At 36.8% G+C, this 26,894-nt stretch overlaps 12 protein-coding genes across 12 annotated transcripts; 8 read left to right on the top strand and 4 right to left on the bottom strand.

Annotated features, from left to right (window-relative positions):
* Positions 1 to 1,117: 1,117 nt before the first annotated feature.
* KAFR0C06500 (uncharacterized protein) lies at positions 1,118 to 4,021 on the top strand (the record flags this gene model as incomplete). The annotated part of the gene is made up of 1 exon (XM_003956732.1): positions 1,118 to 4,021. The coding sequence occupies one exon, from the start codon at positions 1,118 to 1,120 to the stop codon at positions 4,019 to 4,021; it is 2,904 nt and encodes a 967-aa protein (XP_003956781.1).
* Positions 4,022 to 4,382: 361 nt separating this feature from the next.
* On the top strand, positions 4,383 to 5,198 carry PXR1 (telomerase inhibitor; the record flags this gene model as incomplete). The annotated part of the gene is made up of 1 exon (XM_003956731.1): positions 4,383 to 5,198. One exon carries the CDS (start codon positions 4,383 to 4,385, stop codon positions 5,196 to 5,198), a length of 816 nt encoding a protein of 271 aa, XP_003956780.1.
* Positions 5,199 to 5,332: 134 nt separating this feature from the next.
* Positions 5,333 to 6,991, bottom strand: KAFR0C06480 (uncharacterized protein; the record flags this gene model as incomplete). The annotated part of the gene is made up of 1 exon (XM_003956730.1): positions 5,333 to 6,991. The coding sequence occupies one exon, from the start codon at positions 6,989 to 6,991 to the stop codon at positions 5,333 to 5,335; it is 1,659 nt and encodes a 552-aa protein (XP_003956779.1).
* A 2,406-nt stretch (positions 6,992 to 9,397) lies between these two features.
* Positions 9,398 to 10,492, top strand: SCW4 (putative family 17 glucosidase; the record flags this gene model as incomplete). Its single annotated transcript, XM_003956729.1, has 1 exon — positions 9,398 to 10,492. One exon carries the CDS (start codon positions 9,398 to 9,400, stop codon positions 10,490 to 10,492), a length of 1,095 nt encoding a protein of 364 aa, XP_003956778.1.
* A 331-nt stretch (positions 10,493 to 10,823) lies between these two features.
* On the bottom strand, positions 10,824 to 12,548 carry CWC22 (U2-type spliceosomal complex subunit CWC22; the record flags this gene model as incomplete). Its single annotated transcript, XM_003956728.1, has 1 exon — positions 10,824 to 12,548. The coding sequence occupies one exon, from the start codon at positions 12,546 to 12,548 to the stop codon at positions 10,824 to 10,826; it is 1,725 nt and encodes a 574-aa protein (XP_003956777.1).
* Positions 12,549 to 12,714: 166 nt separating this feature from the next.
* Positions 12,715 to 13,602, top strand: CAB4 (putative pantetheine-phosphate adenylyltransferase; the record flags this gene model as incomplete). The annotated part of the gene is made up of 1 exon (XM_003956727.1): positions 12,715 to 13,602. The coding sequence occupies one exon, from the start codon at positions 12,715 to 12,717 to the stop codon at positions 13,600 to 13,602; it is 888 nt and encodes a 295-aa protein (XP_003956776.1).
* Positions 13,603 to 14,056: 454 nt separating this feature from the next.
* RNH70 (Rnh70p) lies at positions 14,057 to 16,069 on the top strand (the record flags this gene model as incomplete). Its single annotated transcript, XM_003956726.1, has 1 exon — positions 14,057 to 16,069. The coding sequence occupies one exon, from the start codon at positions 14,057 to 14,059 to the stop codon at positions 16,067 to 16,069; it is 2,013 nt and encodes a 670-aa protein (XP_003956775.1).
* A 48-nt stretch (positions 16,070 to 16,117) lies between these two features.
* Positions 16,118 to 16,873, bottom strand: RTT102 (Rtt102p; the record flags this gene model as incomplete). Its single annotated transcript, XM_003956725.1, has 1 exon — positions 16,118 to 16,873. The coding sequence occupies one exon, from the start codon at positions 16,871 to 16,873 to the stop codon at positions 16,118 to 16,120; it is 756 nt and encodes a 251-aa protein (XP_003956774.1).
* Positions 16,874 to 17,642: 769 nt separating this feature from the next.
* DRS1 (putative ATP-dependent RNA helicase) lies at positions 17,643 to 19,862 on the top strand (the record flags this gene model as incomplete). Its single annotated transcript, XM_003956724.1, has 1 exon — positions 17,643 to 19,862. The coding sequence occupies one exon, from the start codon at positions 17,643 to 17,645 to the stop codon at positions 19,860 to 19,862; it is 2,220 nt and encodes a 739-aa protein (XP_003956773.1).
* Positions 19,863 to 20,591: 729 nt separating this feature from the next.
* On the top strand, positions 20,592 to 23,159 carry SPO75 (Spo75p; the record flags this gene model as incomplete). The annotated part of the gene is made up of 1 exon (XM_003956723.1): positions 20,592 to 23,159. The coding sequence occupies one exon, from the start codon at positions 20,592 to 20,594 to the stop codon at positions 23,157 to 23,159; it is 2,568 nt and encodes an 855-aa protein (XP_003956772.1).
* A 30-nt stretch (positions 23,160 to 23,189) lies between these two features.
* MMM1 (ERMES complex subunit MMM1) lies at positions 23,190 to 24,446 on the bottom strand (the record flags this gene model as incomplete). Its single annotated transcript, XM_003956722.1, has 1 exon — positions 23,190 to 24,446. One exon carries the CDS (start codon positions 24,444 to 24,446, stop codon positions 23,190 to 23,192), a length of 1,257 nt encoding a protein of 418 aa, XP_003956771.1.
* Positions 24,447 to 24,791: 345 nt separating this feature from the next.
* LMO1 (Lmo1p) lies at positions 24,792 to 26,633 on the top strand (the record flags this gene model as incomplete). The annotated part of the gene is made up of 1 exon (XM_003956721.1): positions 24,792 to 26,633. The coding sequence occupies one exon, from the start codon at positions 24,792 to 24,794 to the stop codon at positions 26,631 to 26,633; it is 1,842 nt and encodes a 613-aa protein (XP_003956770.1).
* Between the last annotated feature and the right edge of the window lie 261 nt (positions 26,634 to 26,894).

Below are 26,894 nucleotides of genomic sequence, written 5' to 3'. Positions count from 1 at the left end.
TATGCTGGTCTAAAAAACCGATCTGTGGATTGTTTTATGTTCCGAGATGCACCATGGATTCTATCTAAGCCAACAAGTCATGTAATAAGTCGTTACTACTGACCATATACTGACTTGATGCTGATGCAGTCTTCTTACAGCCTTCCCATCAATAAGAATTTGATAAAAGGAGGAACCTAAAATTTGTTTCTTGGTGTGTCTTTTCGCCGGGGAAACATTGATCTTCGCAGTTTTGCCGGGAGAATCGAACTTTCCACGGAAAATAAGAAAATAGGTGAAGGGGAAAAAAAAAAAAAGAAAAGATCTTAGCAGCCGGGTATCAACTAACCTCTCCATGGAGGTTAGGCCTCTTCCTGTTTGGGAAGCTGCTAACATTCCGTCGGAAAAGAGATTGTTGTCGGAGAGTAGAAAGAAGCTCGAATTCCATCCATGGACCGAGGAGTTGAACAGAGGCTCGCTTGTGTGAGACAGGGTCGTTCCACCCACTGCTTTCGGTATGTCGGCTTTGACGAAAGCCTGGTTATGTGGCACGTGACGTTTGATACCTCGTGCCAAGATTTTATTCAAGAGATCGGTGAAGGTTAAAGATAGTCCCGATTGAGACAATCTATATCACATGATTAGGGGGCTCGAATTTTCAAATTCCGAACCCAAATTATTCTTGTGTAGATGTTTCGTTTTAATATATTTGGCACGTGATAAACAAGAGCAATTCACCAGTGACCGTGTTGGCTCAGTCTGGAAGTAACGGTTACATCTTCAAAATCCCAGTTTGACGCCACGTATAGAATCGAATACACCTATGGAATACTCTTTAACTCTAAGATATCGTGTAGTTTATTATTGCTACTTATTCGGAACTGCTACATACACTACATTTTTTTCTTAACAATCCAATTTTGTCTTTCCGTCTGTGGCAAGCGCCAGTGGATAAAATGACACAGTTTGACACACGAAAATTTCATTTAACGGGCTACTTGAATTTTTCTCTATTCGCGCAATTGAGAAAAATGGCACAAATGATGCCACATGAAGTTATATAAATCCACCATTTTCCACTCTTAATAAATTCTTTCAAAGTCTGCTAGAAGGCAAACAGAATATATACCACCAACTCATGTCATTTCAGCCAAATACAAAAGTTGATATTTTGTACGAAGGTACAACAGTTGCATTTGCGCATGTTGTTGATAACGAATATTTCCACACTAAGAAAATTAACGTGAAGTCTGAACTTCAATGTTCCCTTATCAGATTATTAGATAATATCCCCAATAAAATCCCATTATATTTAGCAGACCCTGTTGAGCATTATACTTTACTTAACGAACTTCCAAAGGGAACCCTTTTTATATGGAATAAGAAAAATGTTCTCATTTCTACTGCCAATTCCGTGTATTCATCTGAAGATCATACCCCACTTGAAGCAGTTAACAATGGTTCAAACGATATATCCCTAGCAGGCACAGATGACGATGATGATGGTGCTGAACAATCTAACCATTTCAACTATACGCTGCTTCATAATCAGGAAAAAGATAATTTAAATTTGAGCCTAATTTGGTCAAAGAGAAAGAATAAAAATCCTCATCTAATGTTCTTCTCTCAACTTGATGATCTAACAAAAGTTTGTCAGTTTTATAATCCAATATCTCATACAATTTGTAACTATGAAGTAGTCTTCCGTGACATGACCGAACAAAGAAAATTGGCTGCTAGAAAGTGTCAGAGTCACATAAATAAGTACCATGACCTTCAATTGGACCCTAATTCCGCTGAAAAAGTCTTAAAACACATCTGCCCCGCAAGAAAGGACTATGATACATTGAAATGTATAGTTTCAGAGCAAGAAAAAGATTCAAAAGATGTTGCTACATTAGATGAGTATTCTCCTAAAGTAAAACTAAGAAAAATATCAACAACTCCTCAACCGCCAAACCTAGAAACAGCTTCATCGACTCAAGCTTCAGAATGTTTTACCGAGTTCATTTCCATGCTACTTGCTAGTGGAGCTAGTCCTTTGTCTTTGCTAGAAAGTGAACATTTCAAAGAGTGGTGTCAGGAATTCATGCCTGATGTTTATTCAGACTCTTGGAGCAAAGAAAGAGCTGACACATTAGTGAAGTCACAGTCTGAATCGATAATATGCCACATAAAAGACCTATTTACGTCGCATGCCGGTGACTTACAGTCAACACCCTTATCATTCCAATCCTTTGAAGGTACTGGTCTAGAGGGGCAGATTAAGGCTTCTTTAAAAAAGCTTAATAAAGCATACTTGCCGTGGACTTCAATTGAAGTTTCTGGACTATCCGAGAATGAAGAAAGTGAGCCTCTTTCTGTTACAATAAGTCTTCTAACCAAAGATTTCAAAAAAGCAACATTTCCTGTATTTATAGACCACATTGGTCCAAAACATGACGAAAAAATATGTTCTTCTATAAATGAAATATCTACAGATTTATCAATGGATAGATTTGTCACATCTTTGTGCACTAATGATGTGTACAACGTCGCTAACCTAGGTAATGCACTACAAAATGAAGGTTTCCTTAACAATTTTAAGGCTTACTCAGGATGTGTAGTTAAGCAAGTGGAAATATTAGTAAAAAGCATAATTACTGATATCACTGATGTACTAAGAAAGGCTGGCAAAGAAGACCTTTTAACCCCAAAAGATTATGATGAGGCTCTGACAGGTAACCACTCAGGATTGCAGTTATCCGACTGTCCTGCCATTGTCTCAAAATTACTTGAGTTGCAGAGAAAGCTAAAATTTGAAAAAAATATCCGGTCCATGTTTACAAACTGCGTGCCTACTTTGCCAGCAGACGGCTCAGATATGAACTTGTCTGTTCTTTTTCACAATCTGAAACACTTTCTTGAGAATTCTAAAGGATATTTGTCTTTTTCGATGCAACTCAAAAGCACATCTGATGATTACAGCTTTGACTACTCTAGTACCGATCTGGAAATAGCACGCCTGTTGTATGAGACTTTGATTCCCTTAAATGCAATTATGTTACTGACAAAAGAAAAGAATGCTCTGAGTAGTAGTTATGTACCCCTTCTCCTTTGGGTCAGGGAGGTAGCTAAGGCCTGCACTGGCAGTCTCACGAGATGGTTGAAAAAAATGGTATCTTTTCCAAAATTCAATGAGAACTTTGATCTTCTTTATTCCGAATTCTTGGCTAATGATTATATCTATCATGCTATTGGGCTTTTCCATTCGGATGTCAAGCATGTTGTCCATGAAGGAAAATGGTTTTCGTTGGACTTTTATGCTCTCCTTTCCGATATAGCTTATAAAATTTTGCATTTCGATTTCCAACAGAGGGAAATCAATAATCAATCCTCCGTCAGTACTATGTTTGACTTTGAAAATAGGAATCGCAAGAATTCACCTAAACAAACTGAAATATTCCCAGTGGATATGGAATGGTCACGGAGCGAGGACAGCTTGAGTGGACAATGTAAGGAAGTATTATACAATATGGTTAAAGAAGAAGTTAAGAATTTCAATGTATGGCGTTCACAAAACTATATCAAGTCATTACAGGAAACTATCAAAGAAATGGGGATAAAGTTGAGTAGCGATGAATTTAAAACTTTATTATCTGATGATTTTGATAGTTTTGGAAACTTTAGGGGAGAATCGATTGTTCTGAAGGAGAATAGATTTATTATAAGAACAAAATGCTCTTTAAGACTGCTTGAGAGGTATTTAGAGATTGCTAGGAATGATACTCAAGCTTCTAACCAGCATTCAAGGTTAGTTTTACCTATTGTAATTCGTTATTTATTGAGTTTTAGTGTCACAACTGGAAATTTGGGTAGAATGGGCAATCAAATGAAAGACCAATTTAACGAGACATTTGACGAGCATGACTATCCATTAAATATTGGTCGCAATAGATTAAGTGAAAGGCTTATAGCGCAAACAATAAAATCATTGAACATTTCTACTTCAATGAATGAACTAGATAATGTCGGTTTACAAGGACTACTTGAGAGGCAATAATTGGAAAAAAATACTTGGTATAGTGTATAATAAAAATATTTATATTATATTGTAAAATCAAGATATTTAGGTGAAGCTCAACTTCTCCTCTAGTTTACTTTGAACTCTGTGGAAATGAAGCAGAAAGATACCGTATCCAAATGTTCTTATGATAACAGGTGCCAACTATACAGGTTGGTAATGGCGTATTTTATTCTAAATATATGGGTTTTCACGTGACCAGAGATTTCACGTGACTAGAGAGCATCTAAATATTTTCCTGCATAAAACCTCTTCGTTAACGTAATGAAAAAAAAATTTGCGATGAGCGTAATTCACCTTCATAGGGCAATCAAAGTAAAGCAAACACAGACACACATCGATGGGGTTAGCTGCCACCAGAACCAAACAGAGGTTTGGATTAGACCCTAGAAATACGAACTGGAGTAATGACACTTCAAGATTTGGTCATAAACATTTGACCAAATTTGGTTGGAAACCAGGTATGGGCCTGGGGCATCAACCTTTTGACTCCATGGTTTCACATATAAAAGTTTCCATCAAAGATGATAACACGGGTTTAGGTGCTAAGATCAAGAAGCGTAATAAGGATGATGTCTTTGATTCGGAGGATTCAACAGGATTAGACGTATTTCAAAGGATTCTAGGTAAATTAAATGGTAATGAAAGCAAAATTGATGCAGAATTAGAGATTCAAAGAAAAGAGAAAATATTACATGGGAGGTGGGGCATTCACTTTGTGAAAGCTGATATCTTAGCCAGTACATGGGACCCAAAAACTAAGGCTTTAAAAAGTTATTCTAATACCAAATCTTCGAAAAAGAGAAGTAGGAGTGATAAGAATGATAAAGAAAATTCTAAGAAACATAAAAAGCATAAAAAATCTGAAGACAAAGACGATACCAAAAAGCATAAATCGAAGAAATCAAGACATGCTAATGATTCCAACAAAGAGAAGAAGAAGAAGTCGAAAGGTGAACATACCTCCAAAAACCACAAGAAAGAAAAGAAACACAAAAAGGAGTCCAGGTCATTAGAGGCGAGTGAAACGGCAGCCGTTATGCCGGAAGCTGTAACTACGAGATTGTCGGTTCGCTCCAGATGGATCAAACAGAAAAGAGCTGCTACCATGGACGCAAAAGCCCTCAATGAAATTTTCATGATAACTAATTCATAATCGAAATTATATATCAGCAAAGCCTTGTACATTTATTCTTAATAGAAGTCACTCAAACCTTTCTTTCAACAATTCTACCAATATTAAACAGCCTACCTTGAAATATATATCTCTATATACGTATATTATTACATTTAACATAATGCGAAGCTAACACCAGCTAGAACTGATAGCGTAGCAAAAGATGTTAAAAGAACTTGCCCTAAATTCACTTTCGCATTGATGCTGCCAGCACTAGAGGATTCGGTAGAACTAGCACTGGAAGAGCTTGTTGAAGAAGATTTAGAACTAGATCCAGTTTTCTTGGTTGCAGTGGTACTGCCGGATCCACTTGCGCCAGTATAGACAGCAGAGTCTGAAGCACTCTTAGTACCAATACTACCAATTTCTTTCAAAGCAGCCGAACAGCCAGCTTGGGTGGTAGCTGTTTGTAAAGTGGCAGAACCATCCCAGTCACATGCAGAGGAGTCCGCACCCTCGGCTTCATAATATAGATTTAGTACAAAATTTAATTGTTGTTCAGAGGAGCAGAAAGAGTATGCACCATATTCACCAGTAGTACCATTAGCAGAGATACCATCACAGCTGACTTCAGCGCAAACATATGAAAATAAATCAGAATAGTCATCAGAGTCAACATCGCTTGATACGACACAACTAGAAGCCGCATTCATACATTCACATAAATCTTCATCTGGGGTAGGTGGTAAATTAGTGGCAACTTCCCAGTATTTACTAGTTGCTGGACAAGCTAAAGTAGCAGATGAGCTGGTCATTGATGCAGTAGAAGCGGAAGTTGGAAAAATGGAATGAATTTGCTTGGAGTAATTGTTGTAATCATCTAGAGTCTTAACTTCATCGTCACTAATGGAAACTAGACCATAGTTGTTAGTTTCTTCGAAATACATGTAGACGATACCACCGGACCAGACATCAGTCATGTTCTCACCGTATAATGCTTGAACTTCAGTAAATAGTCTTGGTGTGACGGCGTTACAACCATATTCTGAGAAGAAAACTGGTATTGTCAAATTAGCAAACTCTTTGGTTCTTGCTTCATAACCTGATGATGAATAAGTTGAGTTACCGCACCATTCATACATATTTATACCATAGAAATCTGCTCTGTCGGAGGAATCACCACAATCGAAATAATCTGCCATAGCAACTCTTGTCTTTGAATCATCATTTGATGAATAACCAACTGGGATGCTTCTATAACCTTGATCAGAGATGTATTGTTTCGTGTCTCTAATAGCAGCTTTTACGAAAGCAGAGGCATCTGCTGTTTCATAATCATTCGAGACTTCGTTACCTGCAAAAAAACCTAAAACGTTTGTATAGTTAGCCATAACATCAACAACATCTTTGTAGCGTTGGAATAGTTCTAAAGTCCATGTAGGGTCATCTCTATTAATGGATTCAGATGGAGAAGATAAATCAGCAATAACGTAAATACCAGCATCATTCAAAGCTTCCATACATTCGGTGTGATCTAAGGAAGTGTTCAATGCGTACACACGAATAACATTTGTGTCTAGGGCTTGTAAATATGGAATATCTCTTGAACATGTTGTGTAATCCGCCAAAGGATCATTAATTGTAGAACCAGAAGTAGAATTTACTGTGCTTGCTTGGTATGCAATACCTTTGATGTAGAATTGCGAACCGTTAGTGGAATAAAAAAACTTGTTGTTAACAATTTCGATTGTAGGTAAGTCATCGGCAATGACAGCTTTAGCGGCGAACAGAGCTGACGCAGCAGTAGTGAGTAATGACTTTTGGAATAGCATTACAAGATATTTATTTTTTAGTCCCAGATATACCCAATCATAAGTACAACTTGTAAATTTGAACAAAAAAACAACGAGGTTTATATAGTATGGTACACTTCAAATGACACTGTCAAATTACATAATGCCTTTTTCTGCGCCGTCATAATCTATTCTTTGCCAAGTAAAAAATTTCTATCTCTCTTAGATGGAAAAAGGAAATGTATATCCCATTTTGGAAACAATCTTACCAAATTAAGAAATATGATCAAAACGCCAAGAAAAACACAAGCTCGAAAGTATGGAGGCCTCGACACAAATCTCGAAGAAAAATGGATAGTGGCTGAGTTGAGCGCGAAATAAAATCAGAGAAGGCTTGGCAGGAAATGCTGGGGATTTCGATAGTTCGTGCACGATTAGGCTGTAAGAGATGCAGTAGCACATGAAGACATGACAACAGAGTGCTAGGATGGCATAAACATAGTATGAACGCGCGATTTCATATGTACTTTTAAAGCCGAAAAGGACTTTAGTATGAGAAGGCTGCATTAACACTATTATCTTAAATGAATTAGCGTTCCTGCTAATGCTACACATGAAAAGAAATCATGCACAAGAATAAAGAATTTCGTTCTCGGAATTCTGTATAGTAAACTACTGAGTGTGGAGAAACAAGGTTTATACAGTTGTTGTGTAATTCTCTTGGCGTTAGAAGGTTCTTGGCATTGTAATTTTGTCATTGAACGAAATAAATCAGGGATAAGATCAGTCTCTCACAGTGAAAAGAAAATACGGCAGAAACTGAAACGATGAATAACTGGAAGGTTAGTTCCCCTCATTATGTAGCATTTACACTGAGTTATTTACTCGAGTGTTTATCGACGTTTGCGTAGATTAGAAAATGCAGTTTCTCAGAATGAAATACAATATCTGGAGGAGCGCCTGATTAGGAACACCCATATTTGCTAAATATGGAGTGAAGTCGAATATGTCAATGCTGCTGAAGTTGCGACAGCGTATATCTCTTCTCTTCGGCTTCTTGACAGCTGTTTGATGACTTTTGTATGTATGGTTTCTCCTCATCTGTCTCGGCCGCAAGCAAATAAAGAAACAGTTTAACAGGCAGACACCAAATCACGCGGCCACACGTATGCTTATTGAAAGAATATTTATGGTGGTAGTTTTACAGATTTAAGAACATGCATATAGGTTTTTGGCTGCCATTGTCGAAGCACTCTTGACAATAGATACCTATAGTTTAAGATCTACTGATTGCTCATATGAAATCTTTCTGCACTCTCCTGATACATGATTGGTACGCCTATTTAACTCCCTATACCAAATGGGGTAAAGGGCCTTAATGGTTTAGCCAATTTCGGTAAGAGATCTATATAATTTTCTCCATCAAACAATGGAAGGTTCTATCTCAGTTTGACCAAAGCTGAGTTGACCTTTACAACTCCGTAATATTTGATAAAAAAGAAACGATTCGCAAGGTTTTTGATGACAGACAGTACGTAATTGGAAAAACTTAGAAACCTCTCATGCTTTCTTAGCATTTTTTTCGTGCAGCAACTACAGAGAAACCTACAAAAGGCTTACTGCGAGTGATTTTATCAGTTAAAAGCTACTTCTACAACGTCGGGCCCTCCTCATACAACCAAACAGTCTGCCGTTTAAAAGGACCTCATCAACCGAGTTCCTTCTGAGCAATATGATAACTTTGCCCAAATTGGAGTAGTGATTGAATGTAAGCCCACAGCATTTCCCATCAAAAACTACTACCATTTCTTCGTAGGAGCGACTACCACCGCGGAACCTTTCTCGCGTTTTGCCACGACCAGGCCCAGTATTCTCTAGGCAGAACCTCTAGTGTAGGATACTGACAAAATCATCCCGCCTCTTTACTGCTTCTGTCTTCATGAAAATGCAAAATTTTCATCATTTATTTTTTACCTCGAAGGAACGAAAAAAACTTTTTTTTCGCTTTTTCTGCGTCGAGCACTCTGGGGGAACTTTTGACGTGACACCTCGAGAAAATCTTGAGGCTACGCTAATTTCTCGGCAGGTAACATGTCGTGTTTTCTGTGAAATGCACGCAGTGTGAGGTCTTCCAGTCAAAACAACTACTGATATCGATTTGCTTCTTACTTGTTTTGGACGTTGATGGTTGTTTTTCTGTGATTTGGTGGTGTAATCCAAACTGGAGAATATTCGAATTCCTTATATATAACATTTGAAAACTTGTTAACCTAAGTTTTGTTATCAAAGAGAAAGACTAAGATACTAGTAGAAAGGCAATAACTTGACCAACTCGAAATCCTCTCTTTACTGTTTTGAAAAGAAAAAAAGACTAACTATCATTCATTCCTTTTTTTTCTTATTGACTAAAAGTATTGCTTCTGCTATAGATCACTCATTTAAATCATGCGTTTAGAAAACTTATTGACCACTGCTTCCTTATTAGGAGCTGCCGTTGCTGCCCCAGCCAACCACGAACACAAGGAAAAGCGTGACGTTGCTGTTGTCACTTCCACTGTTACTGCTCACAACACTGTTGTTGTTTATGCCACTACTGTTGTCGGAGCTTCTGACAAACAAGAAACTCAAGCTGCTGCTGCTCCAGAAGCTGCAGCCGTCACCACCGCTGAAGCTTCCGCCACTGCTGTCGAAACTGACAACGCTGCTACTTCTTCCACTGAAGAAGTTGCCACTTCTAGCTCTTCCGCTGCTACCGATTCTTCCTCTGACTCTGCTGTTAAAGGTATCACTTACTCTCCATACAACGCTGACGGTACTTGTAAATCTACCTCTGAAGTTGCTGACGATTTTGCTGAATTAACTGCTTACCCAAACATCAGATTATACGGTGTCGACTGTGATCAAGTCGCTAATGTCTTACAGGCTAAGTCTGATGACCAAAAACTTTTCTTAGGTGTCTATTACATGAACGCTATTGAAAGCGGTGTCCAAACTATTGCTGATGCCATTGCCTCATATGGTTCTTGGGATGATGTTGTCACCGTTTCCATCGGTAACGAATTAGTCAACGGTGGTGAAGCTACCACCGACCAAGTCGAATCTTACATTGAAACTGGTAGAACTGCTTTAACTGCTGCTGGTTACACTGGTCCAGTTGTCTCTGTTGAAACATTCACTGCTGTTTTAAACAACCCAGTCTTATGTGACTACTCCGACTATATGGCTGTCAATGCTCACGCTTACTTCGACTACAACACTGTCGCTGAAGATGCTGGTTCTTGGTTATTAAACCAAATTGAAAGAGTCTGGTCCGCTTGTGACGGCAGCAAGAAGGTCGTTATTACTGAATCTGGTTGGCCTTCACAAGGTGAAACCTACGGTGTTGCTGTTCCATCTAAGGCTAACCAAAAGGCTGCCATCGCTGCAATCACTGAAAGTTGTGGTGATGACACATACTTGTTCACTGCTTTCAATGACTTATGGAAGGCTGATGGCTCATATGGTGTTGAAAAATGGTTTGGTATTTTATCTGATGAATAAATAAATTAACTTTTATTTTGAATCAATCTTTGTTATACTCTATGACTAAAAAGAGACTTGTTTATATGTCGTTATTGCCAACTAAATCCATTGATCCCTATTTAGAGATTTAAGATTTTTTTTCCAGAATATTATCCAATTTTTATGCTTTTTAATTCGTCTGTTAATATCATTACTGGTTTCGCCAGGTGATATCTTTCTTTTTAATAAATTTTCCTTTGGTTTATGTCAACTTTTATATTGAACTATACAAGCTGAAGGAACTATATTACTTATGTACTATTTGATTATTCTTAAATACCCATAGTCTTCAGAAACCAAATTCAATATTCTAGTTCTTGTATCTACTTCTTTTAGCGTTTCCCTGCCTAGGAGGTGTTCTCGCACGATTTCTTGCATGGTTCCTTCTTCTGGGAGGAGTAATCGATCTTCTACGGCCAGGACGTGGGGATGTCCTGTGGGGCCCATATCTGGACGGCCTTTCGTTTCTAACTTCTTGCTCTTGAATCTTCGCTGGACTTTCAGTTTCCTCGGGGAGTTCTTCTTCAGTAGCTTGTTGGCTAACTTCCTGATCTAACTCAATGATAGTCAATTTCTTTCTCATATCGTCTGTCAATACACCGAGGTTAATTGCAGTGAAGAAATTGATAGCATATCTCATATTTTCAAGATCCTCCTCTGGGAAAAGGCCAAGTAACGAAGGTTTAACAAAGGGTTCATTTATTCTATCTTTGAGTTCCTTCAATCCTAACTTCAACACCAGCTCCTGGAATAAAAATTTGATAAAAATTCTAATTGGTGGTGTTGTTTCATTTTCAGTCAGTTTGATAATTTTTAAAATTTCCAACCCCAAAAAATCAGCACTCAAAAGAGATGCCCAAAATTTTCCCATAATTCTTAATTTTGCTGGCTCAATGGTATCAATCATTTCAAGATAAAATTTAGCGAATATTACTTCAAAAGCAGAGGCCCATGAGCGATGATTTGAGCACAATCTCTCAGCCAAGATAGCATAAAATTTTGAAAATGTCCGTTCTTGTAATTCTGAGTTCACGAGTATATCGACAATTTTATGTTTCTCATCATCAGGTATACGCAACTTCAATATTTTATGGGCAGCTTCATCACCAGATAAAGAGCTCTTCATAATTAGGTAGATCTTTTTCTTGAACTCTACGTCCTTAGCTTGTGTCATATCATGTACAACTGTTACACTTTGAGAGCTTTGAGGGACAGATAGAGAAGAGAGTCTGGTCTGAACCTTTTCCTTGAGCAAAATAAATTGTTTCTGCAACGTCTCATAGTTCTCGACTTGACGAAATGAATCATTTAATATAGGCGATTTCAAGGAATCATCGTCCAGCAAAAAGACGACTTCATTATCTGATTCTCCAGGAACAAAGGGTGGTAGATCAACTAAAGCCTCCTCGTCGTACATCTTGTAGTTCTTCCTTCTTAAATCGAAAAGGATTTCTAGTTTTGCTGTTAAGCTGACGGGCACTTGGCCGCTCTGCAACATTGATCTCAAGTCCTCAAATATTGAGTCATGCGGTATTTTACTTACCCTCTGCAATGCCTTGCCTGATTTAAGGAGAAGATTAATAAGCACATTTATATTGAACTCTTTATGCGTACTAGTTTTCTCTGAAAGCAGGACATGTACAAGCTGTAGAATAATAAGCTCATGAATGATACCATATGAGAGGAAGGATGATAAAGCAGTTGTGTAAAGGAGACACTGCTTTTCTCGCTGATTTTTAATGTCATCTATAAATGAAATGATGATTTGTCTTGTGACTTCCTTAGCAACATCTGGTAAATCTACATCTAGCAGCTTTAAAAGTGGTGAGAGATCTTTAATATTACTGATGCTCATACTTTCATAGATTTCTGTGGCTAGAATAGGTTCACCTATCACTATGTTAGCTTCAAAAATATTGGCATATGAAACTAGTAGAGGCTCTTTACCCAGGTTTTTCAGCACTTTCCTCGTATTAACCCTGATCTCTTCCCAGTTTTTTCTTTGCACCTCTTCGCTGTACTCTTCACTCTTCATTTTAGCTCTTTGAAAGACTCTCTGTCTACTCTTAGCTCTTTTCTTCAAGCGATGAGTATCACCTATTATTTTAATTCTAATTTTTTTTTTCTAGTAATTTCATATTAAGGAACAAAGAGGATAATGATGGTCCGGCAGCTCGAACCACAGCAAATGTAAGGTCAAGATGGTTATTGCGGCTGTTGTTGTGGAGGACTTGTTCCATTTGTCATTTGAGAGATTTAAAGATGTTATAGCTGGTTGTCTGGGGAAAATTGATGAAGGATTGACTAATTTGTCACGTTTAGATGTTGTTGTTGTGGATACAATCACATCTTCTTACCATTTAGATGATGTTCTAGGAGAACTTTACAGTCTAATTAGAAGTGTCTTAATTGAGAGGAGTTTTCCTTTGCTACCGCTAAGTGTTTTATTGCAAGGTTTCAATAGGGACATATTGCATTGGGATTACTGTTTTGCATCAAGTGAAGAGATGCTTCGCCACGAGCGATACGATTATAGGACTTTTCATAAGATAGTACTACCCATAGGACAGAGTAGTCCATCTCAGCCGGGCTCTGCATACAGTAATGATCATAATTCTTATAAGGTCACGGCCCTGGGAGGGACATTTGATCACATTCATGACGGTCACAAGATTCTACTGTCCATGGCATCTTTCCTTACCAGTTCCAGATTGATTGTAGGCTTAACAGCAGAAGAACTTTTGGTTAAGAAGAGGTACAAGGACGAGCTTCAATCTTTTGAGAAGAGACGTGCCAGTGTCATTCATTTTGTTAATGCTTTCAAGCCAGAGTTGAGAGTAGAAATTATACCTTTAAGAGACATATGTGGACCTACTGGAACGGTACCAGAAATAGAAGCACTTGTAGTGAGCAGAGAGACTATCCAAGGCGGGGAACTTGTTAACAAAACCAGGAAAGAGAAAGGTATGAAAGAGCTAGAAATACATATCGTAAATGTGCTTGGGGGCGAAGAAACAGATGGCTGGGGTGAGAAGATGAGTAGTACCGATATCAGAAGGATGATACATGAGGGAAAGACCAAGATTTAGGTACATATATAATGAATTATAAGCCTACAATCGTTTGTACCCTGAAGTTTTGCAAACCATAATTTTCAGTTAAAATGAGTGGATTCATCGTAAGTATCAGCATGCTATCCATTCCGAAACAGTATTGCTTCTGTTAGAGCACAAATGATAACTTCCTTCAAATTTACGATGCTCTTCTCATTCAAGGCGTTGCTTAATATTAGATTTTGTAAAAATATAAAAAAAATTTTCTGTGCAATGCTTGAACTTTGTAAAAGGTAAAGCACCTATAACTGTACCAGAACTTTATACATATAGATATAATTTGGCTAGCTTAATACTATAAATCTTCCAACGTGGTACATTTTTGCTAAACTGTTACTCTCCGACTAGTATTTCTGCTGACTCAGCTGCTAACAATTAAAAGATAACAAAGAAACCTGAAATATAGGATATCCCAATATAACATACTGCTATGGCCAACACATTATCGCCAAGATCAACTTCACCGAACGTGTCACCTACTAAGAAGCTGGATTATGAGCCTACTACATTTTCAGATTTGGATAGAGATAGAGTTTCTGAGGATTCTGTGGTAAATAACGGTGGATGTATGTACACACGCGTTGCTAAGTTGAGCATCAGCGAAACCAAAGAATCGAAGTCTAGAATTTTGGATGTCATTTCTCAGAGCACTAAATCGAAAAGAAGAAGATCCAGTGTCGCTTCAATTCCACCTTCGATTTCGAGTTCAAGCCAATCTAGGCAAAACAGTGTCTCTGGCAAGATCTTGAAAAAGAAGAAGAAAATTACAGCATTGAACAAACCTCTCAAATTGAAAGTCTTCCAAAAATATGTTAAGGACAAATTATCAGTGAAAGATTTGAGAGACTTATCACTCTTTCTCCTGGGCGGTACTAATAATTCACCAAAATGGCTCCATATAGAAAACAGACAATCTTTTCAGAAATTAATTGTGCTATTTGTTCCTGGGTTACAACCTGAAGATTACAAGTTGGATTTAGGCACAAAATTTTCTGAGAACAAAGAAAAACTATTAAATGACAAGACAATCAACATTTTTCCCACCAATGAGACTGGAATTGGTATTTCCAATATTCCTCCATTCCAGAATCTTCCTATTATGTCCCCGGGATCAAGACTATCGTTGTTTTCTGCATATACTTCATTCGTTAACGTTGGTCTGTCCAAAAATGAAAAGAAAAAACGTTTCGAGGAATTACAAAGAAAAAAGATAACCATAGGAGATCTAATTTGTGACATAGGAACATTGGCAGAAAATGACTATCCAATTCATATTGATACACCAGGACTTTCTGAGAGTTATAATTATCTGTTATCTAAGAATGCTGACGATCCTAAATGGAAAAATACAAGAAACTTGGGAAACAATACTCCCCGTATATTTGCGATTGATTGTGAAATGTGTATGTCCGACAATGGTTTGGTTCTAACTAGAGCCTCTGTCATAGACTATGAATTGAATGTTCTCTACGACAAGTTAGTAAAACCAGGAGTTCCAATAATAGATTATTTGACCCAATATAGTGGTATTACAGCTGAACTTTTAGATCCTATAACGACGACTTTTGATGAAGTTCAGAGTGATATTTTAGATTTAATAAGCTCAAGTGATATTTTAATTGGCCATTCTCTACAAAGTGATCTAAACATCTTAAAAATAAGGCATCCAAGAATTGTTGATACAGCGTTAATTTTTCATCACAAAGCAGGCCCTCCTTTCAGACCGTCATTAAAGTACTTAGCATCAGAATATCTGAATTCCAGCATTCAAATTGACAAGATCAATGGACATAATTCTATAGAGGATGCCAAAACGTGCATCTCACTGACTAAACAGAAACTCGATAAAGGTTTAGCTTTTGGAATGTCAATTAACACTGAGAATTTCTTTTTAAGAATAGGTAAAATGGCAAGGAAGAAATCGTTGGTTTTGAGTGATTCGGTTTCGAGACAAAGTAGTTATCATAATAATATTCATGACAAATTCGATTATACAATGCATTGCACCAGTGATGATGAGCTAATGGGTGAACTGGTCAAAAACATCAACAAATTTGATCTCCTGGTGGGAAGACTAAGAGATTTGGAATTTTCAAGAGATTATTCGAAGAGATCAACAAAAAGTTTAGTTCAAGAGAAGCTACCTGAAAGCAACGTTATAATGAGCCAATTTAATGAAAATTTGAAAAGAGTATATGAGGAAGCGCCCTCAGGAACAATTATTCTGGTCATGAGCGGTTCAGGTGATACAAGAGAATGGACCTCATTAATGAGTGAATTCAATAGTTTGAATGCTCAAGATCGAATGGAAAAACGTAAAGAAAGAGAACATGATATTGAAAGTGCAGTCTCAAAGGCAAGAGATGGTATCGCCACCCTTATTTTGAAAAATAACCAGAATGATAATAATAACAATAGTAACGATATCGAAGTTTGTGATTAGTACATATACAGGTTATATATAGGTCATATATTGAAAAGAAATACAATTTCAAAGCTCCATATTTGTGTCACCTTCTTTGTCATGTGTCTCATTGGAAGGATCATTACCCTCTGCTGGTTCCTTTTCAGGTAAATCTGTCGTTAAAACTTCGTCTGTACTTGTAGTTTGAATATTGTCTGTAGTTTCAACTGCACTTAGTTGTTCAGTATTTGTAGTTAGTGTGCCAGTATCAGCTGTAAATGTTGTAGGAGAAGGTGTATCTAAGATATTTTCAGTGGTAGTTTGACTTACAAGATCCGCTGGTACATCTTTTGCAGTGGATGTTTGTTGTTCAGCGGCTTGCTCGGTGTTAACTACAGTTTGAGTCTCTTCGGCTGCCGGTTCAGTTAGATCATGGTTATTATTTGTACCACTGGAAAGTCCAGGAATAGATTCACTTCCCCCGACAGCACCTCTGATGTCATCTACTGTGAGGCTATCCTTATTTCCATCTGTGTTACCTTGGTTACCATCTGAGACTTCATTTCGGTCAATTATGGAAAGGTCTATTGGCTGCAAGGTGTCATTTTCTTCACTTGGTATAGATTCAGCAGAGTCAATTTTAACCCAGGTTTGGTATTTGAAGTTATATTTCTCTTGTGACGTCTCTCTATTGGTTTCGTTAGCGGTATCGTTTGTTTCAGAGTTCGCACTAAAGGAGTCTTGTTTTGCTGGAGTAAACCAGTCAAGTTTCCAATATTCCTTCTTTTCTGGATTGGCACCAAAACGATGGCCACTGTTAGCCTGGTCGATTAGAGATTGCATGTTATTTGGCTCTGGTATCAATTGCATGTTCAGTGTACTTTACGAGTTTAATTTTTATTATGTGGTTTTTATATCGCACTAATCATCTAGAACGAGTCCAACCAAGCATACTGATTCAGTTAAATGAAATTACCACATAAACCACTTTGGGTGGCCCGTGTGCTCTGGTAAATAGTCTGTAGGATTGTGGGATATCATCATGTGGGTTCTCCAAGATTTAGCGCTGCTTCTTTCCGTGTTTCCACTGTCTGTCCTTTCCTGATGCCAAACAGCTCATATGCATCGTGCGTTGTATGCCTGTCACCCTTTCAACTGACGGAAAATTAGATGTGTCTCTATATCATGAAAATCACTGTTTCCCTAAGCTGAATCCTGGAGTGTCATAACCAGAAGCCTAGTGAATTCAGCACCGTTCGCTACATTTGAAGAAGTGTCTGTCGCAATGAGGTTTTCCAACAACAGACATCCAGGAGAAAGGGATAAAACGCAGAAACCATGTCCAGCAATACATAAGCGGCATCAAAGCACATTGACTGACCATTTCAGAGTGGCTGGATTGAGCTTTGATGGACACAAATGCCGTTGAGTCTCTTTCGTATAATCTTAGTGTGTGGTTTCTCATCACTTCATACGTTGTTCTTTCTTTGTAGCACTGAAATTTTTTGAAAAATTTTAGAATGAGATGAGATGCGATGAGCTTTTCAGTACTTAAGACGGTTGATTACTTTTAGACATACAAATTCTAGGTGTCTGGTAACTGAAGTGTGAGATGGTACCTAAGTTAAAGCAGGGCTCGAAAATTGATTATTTGAATTTTGTTCCAACAATCAGTGATTCAGAAGAAGATATTCCTGAATTAGACGTATCTGACGACGAAACCGTGGAAAAGATACCTGTGAAGTCCAAGAAGAAGAAGTCTAAAGCTAAGCAAATTGAAGAGAAAGCACATGAAGACTTGAATGAAAACTTCAACTTCAATTTAGATGGAGATGACCTCGGTACCAGTTCCAATTTCCAAGGTTGGGATTTCCTTGGTGATGAGAAGAAAGATGAAAATGCTGAAGACATCAGAAAAGACGTTGATTTAGATAAGATCATCAGACGTAAAGGTGGCCTTATCCAAATGGCACATGTTGAATCCTCTGAATCTGAAGAAGAAGAAGAAGAAGAAGAAGAGGACGATGATGATGAATTAGCCATGGATGGTTTCGGAATGGGTGCTACAGAACAAAATGATGCAAACAAAAATGAATCTTCAGATGAAGAAGAGAAGGAAGAAGTTGTAGAGGAAGAATCAGAAGAAGAAGAACTTTCTGGAGACGAAGAAAAAGAAACTGATTCTGCAGAAGCTGTTGCAGAATATTTTGCTCCAGAAGAAGAAGCAGAAGATGCTAAGAAACAAACTCATACAACTTTCAACACTCTAAACTTATCACGTCCAGTCTTGAAAGGTTTGAGTAGTCTCGGTTTCACAAAACCATCTCCAATTCAAAGTGCAACTATCCCAATTGCTCTTTTAGGTAAAGATATCGTGGCAGGTGCCGTCACTGGTTCTGGTAAGACTGCAGCCTTTATGATTCCAATTATTGAACGTTTACTTTACAAGCCTGCCAAAGTGGCCTCGACAAGAGTTGTTATCTTAACGCCTACTCGTGAATTAGCTATCCAAATTTCCGATGTTGCAAAGAAAATTGGTCATTTCGTAAATGGGCTAACATTTGGTTTGGCTGTTGGTGGTTTGAACTTAAGACAGCAGGAACAAATTTTGAAATCTAGACCTGATATCGTCATTGCTACTCCAGGTAGATTCATTGATCATGTTCGTAATTCCGCAAGTTTCAGCGTTGATAGAGTAGAAATTTTAGTTCTTGATGAAGCCGATAGAATGTTAGAAGAAGGTTTCCAAGATGAATTAAGTGAAATTATGACATTATTACCTACCAGAAGACAAAACTTATTATTTTCTGCTACAATGAATTCCAAAATTAAACAACTTGTCTCACTTTCATTGAAAAAACCAGTCAGAATCATGATTGACCCTCCAAAACAAGCTGCAGATAGATTGGTCCAAGAATTCGTTCGTATTCGTAAAAGAGATCATTTGAAGCCTGCCCTACTATACAATTTAATCAGAAAGTTGGATAGTACGGGTCAAAAGAGAATTGTTGTTTTTGTTTCAAGAAAAGAAGTCGCACATAGATTAAGAATTATACTAGGTTTGCTAGGTATGGGAGTTGCTGAACTTCATGGTTCCTTGTCGCAAGAACAACGTCTGGATTCTGTCAATAAATTCAAAAGCTTAGATGTTCCAGTTTTAATCTGTACAGATTTAGCTTCAAGAGGTTTAGATATTCCAAAAATTGAAATTGTCATAAATTATGATATGCCAAAATCCTATGAAATTTATTTACATAGAGTTGGTCGTACCGCAAGAGCCGGAAGAGAAGGTCGTTCAGTCACATTTGTGGGAGAATCATCTCAAGAGAGAGCTATTGTGAGAGATGCTATCAAAAGTGTTGAAGACACGAATAAAGTACCAAAGAATGGTCATACAGGTAGAGCTCTTGGTAGAAATGTTGATTGGAATCAAGTTGAAGAGACAAATAAGGTTGTCGAAAAAAATATAGACACCGTTGATGACATTCTAGTGGAAGAAAAGCAAGAAAAAGAAATTATAAGAGCAGAGATGCAATTGAAGAAAGGTCAAAATATGTTGAAATACAAAGATGAGATTCAATCTAGACCAAGAAGAACATGGTTCCAAACTGAATCTGAAAAGAAGAATTCTAAAGTTATTGGTGCTTTAGCAAAGACTAAGAAAACCGCAAATAGTAAAAAAAGAAAGAGAGAAGAGGAGTTAGAAAGCATGCCAAGATCATATAAAAAGACACAGAGTGATCGTAAGACTGACCAAGAAAGAACGATGAAAAAAATGAAGTCTTCTATGGGAAAAGGAAAAGGAAAAGGAAAAAAGGGTGGTAGAAGATGAATTATATGCCATCTTGCGGCTTGTCAGATAAATAAACGAACTTCATTAGTGCATATGTAAAATATAAGAAATATTATAATTTAATCTTAACGGCGTACACAGGAAAAAGAATTTCGTTAATTATTCGTAACAACTTAAACGACAACCAACTTGTAACTGAACTGATCACAAACGCAGATTTTCTGATCATAACCTATTTTGTACCTTTATCTAAATCAGCAGTAAGCATAGATGTGTAAACTACGATCACTTCCATTATTCTCTTCAGCTTAGTTGAAATTTTTCTTGAATTTTGACGAGATTATTAAACTTACATATTGTCACTTTAAGAATAATGAATACACCTTCGTTGCCGGTTATTGTCTTAGCCTAATATATAAGAGTTGAAATGTATAAAGCACCAACAAAGTGATGCTCGATAAGATTTTACGTTGAATTTTTTTGTAATGACAGCTCTGCCATCCGGCCAAAGATGAAGGTGACAGTTTGATCAAGTGAACCAGGATTGACCGGCCACTGAGCCAGGTTTCAATTACCAAGACTACGAGTTGTGTGTGACATTTTGAGCCAGTTTATAAATAGGAAATACTTTTTCTCGAGCGATGTCAATAAATAACTTAAATATCCTTGTGACACAAAGCATCATAGGCTTTGACTTTATCATGGAATTTTATCAACTAAAACTATGAGAAACCTTCACAATTTATAAAAATGTAATGTGTACTACAGATGTCATCTGAATTTCTTCATAGTTTGAATAGCTATTTTAATTCCATAATAGAGATCAATAATGGAACATCGTTACTAATTTTCAAAGTAAAAGAAAACTCTAACTCCACCAGTACGGCTGGAAATGTCACTAATACCATCATCAGAAAAATACTAGCAAGTGCAAGAAATGGCTCCGCACATAGACATGCCGGTATATCATGGCAAAGGTTTCTTTATGGGCTACTAGTTTCTTTAGTTTATTTCGTATTCCAATTGATTCTCTTCTCAGTTTTAAGAATAAAACTAAAATCTTTATATCAAGCTAACAGAATTCTAAGTCCGAAACGATTTCGTGGTTGCTGGCTATCTCATATTTGGGATCAAAACATAGACCAATATAAAGATAAATTGGGTTTAGATGCATATCTTTTTATGAGGTTTTTGAGATTTCTAATCTTTTTCTTTTTCACAATATCAATGCTCAATCTTCCCATTCTACTACCAATACATTTTTTCTCCCAAACCAAGTCACAGTCACTGGATAAGTTCAATATGTCAAATATTAGCTCTAAAAATTTAATAATACATTTAGTTTTGTGCGTATTTGTTATATGTTGGTTTCATCTCATGTTAGTGTCAGAGCTTCGATTTATAGCTGACTTATCTAATGACATCACTAAAGCAGCCAGATACCAAAATGTCCTATTCCTTGAGAAGGTGGACAGACATAAAACTGTTTTGGCTGAAAAATTCAAACTAATTGGAGAAGCCAATGATGTGACATTCATTCCAAGGGAATACAAAAGGTTTTACAGTCAGTGGAGTAAAATGAGACAATTAGAAGAAAAACTAGAAAAAATTGTATTTGAAATCATTTCACAAAAATTCTATGACTATGGGTTCACTATGCCACTGCATATACTGTCCACAAATCATGTGTTTGAAATTTGGAAGGCCTACAAAAATATGATAGGGTTTTATATTAACAAGTACATATTCTTCCTCAAAACTATTACAAACCGCGTCACCTTTAGCTTCATTGTGAAGTGGGTTAGAGTATATGGCATAAATATTCCGTTCATTAAAATAAGTAGTAGCAGTTACTTAAAAAACAGATACTTATCATTAGAAAAAACCGTGAACAAATATCAAATTATCGTAAAAAGGCTCAATGAAAGGAAAAATATTTTGACACTGCAATCCAAAAAGGACTATCAATCTCCTAAATATTTCTACAATAAGGCTTTTATTAGCTTTGATTCTAGTATTACAGCACATATTTATGGGCAGTTTTATTTGGGAAAAAACAATGGACGTTTAAAATCATCTTTAGTGGGACCAAATCCTCGTGATATCATGTGGTCTAATTTAACTGTCACAGCACCCATGCTATTGATCCTTAGGTCAATTATGGCTGGAACAATAAGCATTTTCATTATCGTTGGTTGGGTTATACCTGTTGCTATAATTGGTGCCATATCACAGATACCATATTTGGTGACCAAATTCCTTGTACCTAGCATTTTAGAATCAAATTCTGAGATATTAAGTGATATGATAGCTAGTGTCTTCCCAGTTATTACATTAGTATTTTTAACTGAATGTGCTCCTTACTTCTTTCGATTGCTTAGTTACTTGAGAGGCTGCAGAACTGGGGCAGAGATTGAGAAGGATACACAAAATTGGTTCTTTGTTTTCTTGTTTGTACAGCTATTTTTAGTTGTTACTGTTTCTTCAGGTATTTCATTTGTCATTGAAAGAATAGTTAATAATCCCACATATATTCCTACATTGCTGGCACATGAGCTGCCGAAAAGCTCGAACTTTTTTTGCTCATTTATTCTTATAAGAGGTTTTGCATATTCGGGAGGTAACCTCATAAGAGTCAAAGAATTGCTGTTAGAGCTGTTCTATTACAAGCCATTCATATACACTCCACATAAGCGTTTTAAACGACTTTCCAACTCACTAACATTTCAATGGGGGTCAATCTATCCTTTATTTTCAGTTTTTGGGTGTATTGGCATCGTGTATAGCTTGATATCCCCTTTGATATTACCACTCTGTTGTATTTCATTTATACTGGTTTACTTTTCTTTCAAATATCTATTTGAATATCAGTTCAACAAAGAAAATAAATCGGAAACCTTTGGGAAGCTTTATCCACAATCATTGCTACAGTTATATGCCGGAGTCTATTTTATGGAATTTTGCCTTTTGGGGCTCTTTGCACTTTCAAATCGGTATGAACTCTCATCATGTATGATCATTATTTCAGGCTTCACTATAATAGCACATTTTAAAATATCCAGAATATATATGAGGAGGATAAAATATGTTCCATTATGCCCAGATCTACCAAAAACAAATTATTCTGGTAAGCATGTTGAAAAGACGAATCAGCTTTCGGAGTTTGTGTTTCCTAAGGCTGATTTCAATAAAAATTATAAGAGGATCTGGTTACCTTATGACAATAAAGGTATAGCTGATGCAGAACGTAGATATTTAGAAAGGAACTTTGGTCTTATTTGCGACCTCGATGTTTACTCCATTGATACGACAGGGAGTGTTTATTTACAAGAATGAAAGAAAATAGGTGTTTCACCAAACTTCATCTTATATATGTGGTAAACTGGGTTCTTCATCTGAAGTAGAAGGTTTTTCTTCTCTTGTATTTCTGCTCCTGGGCCAAATACTAGGTAGTTTGATAAATTGAAATCTTGGTTCCACACACCTTTCGAGGAACCACTTGTTAATTTGATGCTCTATCAAAGTTGCTATTTTGGGGATATTCTCTATCTTTGATTTTGCTCCGATCAACGATTTAGTATCAAATTTAAGCTCATATTCGGGAGAAAATGAAAATATTAAAAAGTAACCATTGTCGTCTTCTTCTGTTTCTTCATCATTCTCACTTGTCCCGTTGGAATTGTTAGTATGCACAAATTCGTTGGCCTTTGTCAATGATACTGTCAAGCGACTACAAAATTTCACTACGGCAACTGTAAGACTTATAGGTAAAACAGCAGTTGCGGGCTTGGGAAAATTTATTAGGAGCCTCGTGTCGACACCGAGAGCAATTCTATCATTCAATTCGATATCTATTATGGCTTCTAGCTTCTTTTTTTCATATTTAATTTTGCAATTGGAAAAAATTGGGAATTTTTCACCTATATCTAATTCTGTAATATTTATTGTATCAATGTAATTTGGTGCATTAAACGAATTCTTGCCAATAAAATCATTGAGAGAGTTCAGAATGTTATTTTTTGTCCAGGCCTCCTCCCGAAACTGCTGGATTGCCTGTGCAATTAACACATTGAACCAGTCCAATGATTCCGGCTCATGTGTTTCGACATCATAGTATGTTTTTTCGAGTATATTGTTTATCTGGCGTGAGCGCTCAAATTCTTTGTCCTCTGATGGCAGCCCTGTTTCTGAGTTTCCTGATGTATCTCTCTTTAGAATAGTCGACAGAAATTGAGAGCCAGTGGCCGTTGAGGTTTCTATTCTTGTCTTAAGATTCATGGAGCTTGCAGACAATGGATGTGACGTCTCATTCTCGGAGGGGTATTCAGTGAAGAAGAAATATTTTATGACAAATACCATAATAAGTATAACACTGAACTGGCCTAGTATAAACCCTTTTGTAAAAGACCACGGTGATCCATACTTAATGTGATTCATAGAATTGTAGTATCGGCTCCATAGTTCACTATTGCTGCTCAAATTTTCAGCAACAGTAGAAATATTGCTGTCAGATTTAAGATAGCTGTCCACTATCGTTCTCATATAGTCCTCTAGTGTAAATTGCGCCCGATCTCCACCATTCAGAATTGAGGACAATTTCTGTATTTCTGAATCATTTAGCATCTTAAGAAAGCTGTTTCTTGTAGAATAAAAGGCCAAAGTTATACTTTCTAGTCTCCCAATTATTAAATAACACTCTGCCCTGAATGTTAGACGGTTTTATGCTTGAATTCTTTGAGGTGCTTTTCATTTTATGTAGTAATATCAATATAGCTTTTTTTCATGTTATATTGAGAATTCCGTAACAGAAATTTAAAAGTCTTCAGTCGAATATCGATAAACGTACGGAAGGTCCGCCAAATTTGATCCAATAGCTCTAGAGTTCGGCAGCATCCATCCAAATACGAGGCTGATCTTTATATCTGATTTGTGTTTACGAGTGCACATTTGTTTTCATAAGAAGCCAGGATGGACTCGATCTCATCATTATCAATATATTCGAATTATGATGATCCTGAGTTCAACGAGGTGGCCAAGATTCTTCAAAATAAGATAAGATTACCGTTTGATTCAGATTATTTGACCCCACAGGAATCGGCCCACTGTTCTAATGTGCTTTTCAAGAAGGAAATCAGTATTGATCTCAATGAGTTTCAGACTCTACTAAGAGGGTTTGCGGTATATTGTGATAAAGATGTTTTATGCGGTAGAGTGGCAGGAGATTCACGATTTTGGGAGAGTTGTAAGAGATTAGTGACTGAACTAGGCTTTGAAGCTATTGTTCCGATATTTGCACCCATCTTCAGACATTTTTGTTTGCACGTTAATAAATTCAAGGAACCACTTATTTCTTTCTATGAATATTTGAATAAAAACGATATTTTTATGAAAAGAATGATACATTTCTTTCAAGTGGTATCATTTGACGACCCTTCGTTGAGAAAGGGATTTCAATGCACTGCAAGTATGTGTGATGGTTTAAATTCACTGGTGGATACAGATGAAGCAAGGCTCGCTAAACTGAAAATATCGCTTTGGATCACACTGTTACTCAATGACTTCCCCAGGGTTATCTCACAGATATTTTTACAATCTGGTGATGAGATAATCAAGGCTATTATGATTGAAAGGCTTCTGCCAAGTGTTGTGCAATGTTACAAATATATGTTATCTACTAGCATTAAGGAGTTCCCACAGATTTTACGTATGCTCAAAGAGGAAAACGATGGCTTAGTTACCAATAATGATGATCTCAGGCAAAAATTCTTCGAAAGCAACCAAGAATATAACGTTTTTCAAGATCTAAATTTACTTGAAGCCACTGATGTATTATTCTTTCTTAGGGATCCTGATCTATCCTTTAAGAAAACATTCATGGAGCATTTACTTTTTGGTGATTCAGCATTCCCTTTATACCACACGATATTTGAAATAACTAAAAATTTACAACAATTTTATCGACAAAATGAAGACAAACTTGCGGAAAAGCCCTTTTTGGCAATATTCATTATGGGCAAATCATCATTAATTTATATTCTGATGAAAATTCAACTGAGGTTTTGGATCGATTCTGGTTCGAAATCTTTAAATGATATGGAATCTCTCTCTAGGCTGATACCTTCAACTTTAGAACAACTAGATAACATACTATCGGAAAAAATGGCTGGACAACCTTTGGATGTTCTGTTTGAGTTCTCTGTGGACTTTTTAGAATCAATTGATTACAAGGTTGCCAGACAATACCAGTTGGATAAAGTGAAGAATCTTCACAATCAAAAATGGTCGAGCCAAATTTCTGAGTTTAATACATTCTTGAATGGTCAAGTTCATGACTATGTAAGACACCAGAGGTTATTGCAATTACAAAAAGGAACATGGACATACTCTGAAAACCCTTTAGATCCAATGATAAAGGCTCCAAAAGTGTACTTCATAATTGTTTCCGATAATCATGCAAATTTACTTGTGCGAGAGTTTGATATGAAACGAGAAGAATATCCCATAGTCGAAGGAAATAAAATATTTGCCCCCCAAACGAGTAATAGTGGCTCAAAGGATTTGACACCAACGATCGTTATACCTTTGAAGACCATTGCCTTTTTCGAACATAAAGATATATCTGTCATGGATAGATCATCGGCATCATTCAAAATGATTAATCTATCTCACAGAAATATATACACAGAAGTGAAGCTACTGGATAAGTATAAGAAGCCAATATTGACACTGTACCTTGACACAAAGGAAGCCAAATTTTTATGGCTCGATGGACTACAGTTGATATCTCCTATCAGTGATAAGAAAACATAACGGAAGACACAAGACAACAGATTGAGACTCTATTTGATGTGAGAAGGAATGTACAAATGGTTAATCTGAATTTCGAGCTGGATTCCATTTTCAATGAATCGAGTTCATTTTCTGCTGCAAAACAGTCAGCTGATAAAGATGACTCCGATGCAGCAAACAAGGTGGACAATGGTAATGGCAATGATGATGATGATGATGATGATGATGATGATGATGATGATGATGATGAGTACTATGACTTCAATGAATTAGTCTCGTTAA

Source organism: Kazachstania africana, chromosome 3 (assembly GCF_000304475.1).
Source record: "Kazachstania africana CBS 2517 chromosome 3, complete genome".
In the NCBI taxonomy this organism is placed as follows: domain Eukaryota; kingdom Fungi; phylum Ascomycota; class Saccharomycetes; order Saccharomycetales; family Saccharomycetaceae; genus Kazachstania; species Kazachstania africana.
Note: the sequence above shows the minus strand (reverse complement) of the source record. Positions and strands in the feature narration are given on the sequence as shown.